Genomic DNA, 5738 nt, shown 5'->3' on the forward strand with positions numbered 1-5738 from the left:
GGCCAGGCACGAATACCGGCCACCTAAGCCCCGAGCGCGGTTTGGCGTGGGACAGAGCCCAGCGAGGTCGATAGCGTGGAAGGCGCCGACGTAGAGCCCAGCGAGGGCGATAGCGCGGAAGGCGCCGACATAGGCCCCAGAGAAGGGCGAGGGCGCGAGAAGCGCGATTAAAAGCCTGGAGTAGGGCGAGCGCACGGGTGGAGGCCCGAGGCGGGCCGACGCGTGCAATAGAGCCCATAAAAGGGCGAACACAGGAGTAGGCCCCAGAGAGGGGTGAGGGCTAGCGAACACAGGGGCGCTAGAGCAAGGGGCGTCAGTTGCGTGACAAGCCCAGGGGCGCCCGAGGAAGGGCGTGGGTTGTGTGACAAGCCCAAGGTGCCAGGCAAGGCACAAGTGACCAGACAACGTCTGGAATAGCTGCGAGGCTTGGGGCGTGCTAAAGGGGAGGTAGGAGGCACGCATAGCCCATAAGGCTGGGGGTGCACCAGGTCACCCGTAGAGAGTAGGAGCCCGGACAATTATAACATCCAGGACTAGGAGACCAAAGGCAGCCTCCCATATTAAATCATATATCATCAAAGATGTGGCGGGTGAGAATCAGAGGGTGCTGGATCTCCTAATTTGGCACGGCAGGGGGCGCTAGCGGGATCACGGCCGCTCCTAGGGCCCACTCCGTGACAGTGAAAAATAAATAAATCCTAGAATGGCTTGCAAGGATTAATAGTAACTGAAAACTGAAATAACTTCCATTTGTCTGCCTGTATTCATCTGACCTTTTCAAGGCATGCAAATATTGGACTGCCAGAAATCTTCCTATACAAAGTTGAGAAGCCATAAGCATTTCAGTTTGTGTTGGCCCCTTATATACTAATCTCTGAGGAAACAAAGTGTTTTTTTTCTAATTTTTTTTTTTTTTTACATAACAAAGATTTATTCTTTGAATGCCAAAGCTACACTTGTCCCTAATATTCATATAATATGAAAAATTTACTTTGTTTGCATTTTGACTGATTTTTGCAGCATAATATACTTCTACATTTTACAGCAGTCATACATGTTGAAGGAGCAAATTATGCAATATGAAGCTAAGATGTTGTACTATATATTTTAACAGGATAACATCTTGTGCTTAATATCAAAATACTACTGTACTGTTCAGATACACACATACCGACATATGCAGCAGCTTTTATCTTGTTTCTTACGTATGTATGACTGGCTGGGTTGTCTCCTACTAAAATGACAGTGAGATGAGGTCTCTTGTTCCCCAGGGCTATCCATGATTCTACATCCCTTCGAACTTCCTTATGGACTTGTTTAGCAAGCTTAGCTCCTGAGATAACAGTTGCTTCATCACTATAAAGAAAGAAAGTGAAAGATTAGAAACCACAACAGTTGTTAAATCTAAAATTGCATAATCAGAATATTTAAAATACTGATATCTATTGTGGTCAATGAAAAAACAGTCTATTTCATTCAAGTATCAAAGCACTTCTAATCCTTAAAGAGATGGAAAGTTCCCAGTATACATGTAATGGTAGCTCAGGTCAGCTTGGAACCATCACCACAACTTCTATGCACTGCAAAATGGCCCTGTCCTCTGGTGAATTTCTGGAAAAACATGGGATTGTGGGCAAAACCAGAAATGCTTCTTTTCTACATTCTCCTAAGTTTATCCAGAGTAAGGAATGGCCCTGCCCCAGATTTTGTTCAAGGTTATTTGAATTATCCACACCACTCTTAGATCCAGATGTTGCCATTTCTTTGGTTTCTTGAAGACTTGTTGAAATAAGCCTATGTTTGACAATTTCAACTCAGGCTCAGTACAGATAAAACATGAAAACAGGGCAATCCACCTGCAGAAACAAGTACCATAGATGGCATGGGCAGCCCCTGTGTGAGGCACATGGAAGGTAATCCGTGGAGTTGAAAGTAGAGCAGCTGATTGGGGAGGGGAAAGGAATTGGGAGGCACTCAGAGAGAGAAGGGGATTTAATTTGTGGCATGTCTGCTAAAAAGGTTGGCTCCAATTGACATAAGAGATACTATTTCACAGGATAAAGCAACTCAGGAAACTTACATCTAACAAGCACTGAGTCTGTTCCACATACAAAAAATAATTATTTCATGAATTTTTTCCCCTCATTTATAAAGCTTATAATGTTCATGCATTAACAGCTGACAGCTGTCATCAGTTCTTAAAATATGCTAAAATATGAAGTTGAGGTTATAGGTAGTATTAGCAATGCTAGAAGAAAATTGTTGCTACTCTATTCAAACTTCTTATAAGCTAATTTGTTTTACTTATCACTAACAGACTTTTTCACAGTGCTTTACATCTGGGCCAGCAGGTTGCAGTCCATCTCAGGCACTTATTACATTTTTATACTTATTTTCAAGCATATTTTTGTTTGTTTCTTTGCAGAAAAGCTCAAGGACACATCATATTCAAAATAAGGGGGGGGGGTTGTTATAGGCAATTCAGCAAAACAAAATAAAACCAACTTGCATCAATGCTCTGGTCTGGAAAAAAAAAATCTGGCTAGGCTAAACCAGTTTGTAACAATACAGACATTCCCTCTGGACTGACAAAATGCAGGCACATGCCTACAGTGGCTCAAGCTAGAAGCCAAGGGGATCCCTTCCCTTCCATAGACCCTGGCAGGACACTGAGATTAAGGAGGGTTTTCCCCCTCCTGATCAGACCAGCAAGGAATTGATAACACAGTGTTTATCACCCCTAATTCAGTGTTTATCAACCCATTAAGAAAACAACTGAAGGACATTGCCAGCTACCTGTTGATTCTGCCTTTATTCCGTCTGCCACAACACAGACCATAGCCAGCATGTGGTCTGCTAGCTAATGCCAAGAGGTGTCTAAGTCAGAAGGGATATGGGGGCGGGGGGAAGCCAGGCAGATGCCTGCAGTCTCTGCCAAGCCCCAGCCCGGGAGCAGAGGGGAGGGGCCAGCTCTGCTGTGGAGCAGAGAGCCCTGCCTAGCCCAGAGAGCATGCCGGGATGCTGGGGGAGTCTGGTTTAATATATACCAGCAACGGGTCTGGGACAGACGTTGCATAAACTCCTTTGACCCAAATCAGTTAAGTTTGATACTACTACATTCAACCAGGTTTATCTCAAACTGGTTTCAGCCATTTTCAAACTGGTTTATGTGCACTGAACATCTGTTCTGTTACAGGTTTAAACGTGTTTCTGATCGCTTAAACCGTTTATGTGTAATGTCTTCCCTAGCCTTTGTAGCTCTCAGTCCAGCTAAAGGGAAAAGAACCCTACTGGAAGCCTGCTAGCAATTTACTCCACTTGATCAGAAAGACAGTAGTATGATTCTAAGCAAGATTCCTTCTCTCTCACACACCTGATTTCCTCCTCCTGCAGGAGAAATACTTTTAAGATATGTATGATATGATATGCATAAGATATGTGTTAAGATATGTATCAGCATAAATGGAGCCAGATATAGCTGGTTTTCTTCTTGTTTTAGCCATTTTCTTTCACTGTATTGTGTGTGGAATTCTACTCATCCTTAGTTACTGAAGTTAGAGTACAGGACACATGTATTTCATTCTTCTCATTTGTCAATAGTTTCACTTGGCTCTAGCTCATCCTGTATGTTATATGCTTTCACAATTATATATTTTTAGTACTGCTTTTTCTTCACATACTCATTATGCCTAGCAAATACCAATGCTCACCTATGCCTAGGAATGCCACATATGTTTTAATCTGTGGACACGCATACACAAGATATTTACTGCAAAGCTGCCTAATTAGCTCCTCAGTAAACATCTCAGCATCTACATGCTTATTACGCCACAGGAAATGAATAAACTCCGCAGCAGGTTAGTACTTAAAAACACAAATGCTATCCTGATGCAGAGTTTTTTCATGCACAGCAGCACACATATAGATGCTGAGCAGGCTGGCTGGGGCACAAGGGTACTTCAGTGCATGGGATGTCTGCTGGATACCCTGTACTGAAGTATCCTCGTACCCCAGCCAGCCCCTCCGCAGCATGTTGAACCAGGTTGGAGCAGCCCTAGGCTGGCAGGCTGACCCAGTGGGTCCCCTGCTAGCCAGGGCTGCTCTTACCCTGTTCAACACGCTGCAGTCTCAGGCACATGTATAAACACAGCACCTGGAAACAATAAACTCAAGTGCAATAAGTTCCAGAGTTTATTGTATCACATTCATACGCATGTGCTGTGTGTTAAAACATGTGATCGTCAGGAAGTTTTTATTTTTTATGCAAGTGAAATCATGTTTCATTTCCTATATATATAAAGCACAGAGGGCCAAAATGATGGCCAATAACATCAAAAGGTGTAAATAAATATAAGGATGCAAGGAAAATTATATTATTTTGGAAAGTGTAAAGTGATGTGCATGGGCAAAAATAACTCAAACTATACCTATACTACATTAGCTGTTACTACACAGGAAAGAGATCTGGGAGTCATTATGGATAGTTCACTAAAAACATCAGCTCAGTGCTCCGCAGCTATCAAGAAGGCAAAAAAAGTGTTGGTATTATTAAGGGAATTGTGAACAAAGCAGGAAATATCACTATGCCCCTTTTATAAAACTATGGTGTGTCCACACTTTGAATACTGTGCCCAGTTCTAGTCCCCACACCTCAAAAAGGATGTAGAAGGACTAGAGAAGATAAAGGGCAACAAGGATGATTAGTGGTTTGGAGGGACTTCTATATGAGGAGGGACTGAAGAGGCTATGCCTATTCAGTTTAGAAAAGAGATGCTTGTGGGGATATGGTAAGAGTTTACAAAATACTAAATGATGAAGAAAAAGTAATTAGGGATCACAACAGAAGAACTAGGAGTCACAAAATAAAACTGGTAGGCAGTGGGCACATCTACATGAGCCATTTACTGTGGAGTTGTCTAGTTAGCACTGCAGAAAAGTCTCAGTGTCTACACATGCAGCCCTATTAGGCCACTGGAAACTAATTAAATCCACTATAGGTTAGCACTTGTAAACAGAAGTCCTGTCCTGCAATACATTATTTAGAGTGCCACAATGCATGTGTAGATGCTAACATAGCTGGCTGGGGCATGAGAATGCTTCAGCACTGGGGCTGCCTGCCAACCAGTCCCACACTGGAGCACCCTCATGCCTCAGCCAGCCCCTTCGCAGCACATTGAGCCAGGTCAGAACAGCCCCGGGCTGGCAGTTTGACCCTCTGGGGCCTCTGCCAGCCAGGACTGCTCAAACCAAGCGCATAATGCTCACGCCTCAGGTGTAAAAGTGGTACCCAGGAACAATAAACCTTGGTGCAAGCTGCACCAGAGTTTATTCATTTGCATTAATAGCATGTGTAGATGTGCCCAGTAAGTTTAAAACAAGTTACAATTTCTAGTTCTGAGAGGGATTCACTTACATTGCTTTAACATTACCTTAAACACTACCTTAGCACATTACATATATTTGTTTATACTTAGGGCTAAGTACAGACATTTAGGAGCATTACAGGGAGGTTAAATCAATTTAAAATGGCTACCCAATATCAGTTAAGTCAGGAAGGGAGACAGCTAGCCAGGGGGTTGGATGTCCAGTAGGCTGGAAGAGGTCAGGAGTCTGCTGGTGGATGGGGGGAAAGCATGACCTGTGGGTTGAGTAGTGGGGCAGGTGTAACCTGCAGGTGAGGTGGGATGCAGGAGCAGGTGCAATCCAGGGTAGCATGTGAGACCCATGGGTGGGGTGGG

At 43.7% G+C, this 5738-nt stretch overlaps 1 protein-coding gene across 1 annotated transcript in view; it reads right to left on the minus strand.

Annotated features, from left to right (window-relative positions):
* The window catches only part of MTHFD2L (methylenetetrahydrofolate dehydrogenase (NADP+ dependent) 2-like), an 80213-nt gene that overhangs the window by 65989 nt on the left and 8486 nt on the right, over positions 1-5738 (minus strand). Inside the window, exon 2 of the mRNA XM_019516743.1 lies at positions 1172-1356. Coding sequence (XP_019372288.1) covers positions 1172-1356 — 185 coding nt within the window. The remainder of the gene's footprint in view (positions 1-1171; positions 1357-5738) is intronic.

The sequence above is a fragment of the Gavialis gangeticus genome, unplaced genomic scaffold (genome assembly GCF_001723915.1).
Source record: "Gavialis gangeticus isolate Ggan-Ray unplaced genomic scaffold, GavGan_comp1, whole genome shotgun sequence".
NCBI classification, from domain to species: domain Eukaryota; kingdom Metazoa; phylum Chordata; order Crocodylia; family Gavialidae; genus Gavialis; species Gavialis gangeticus.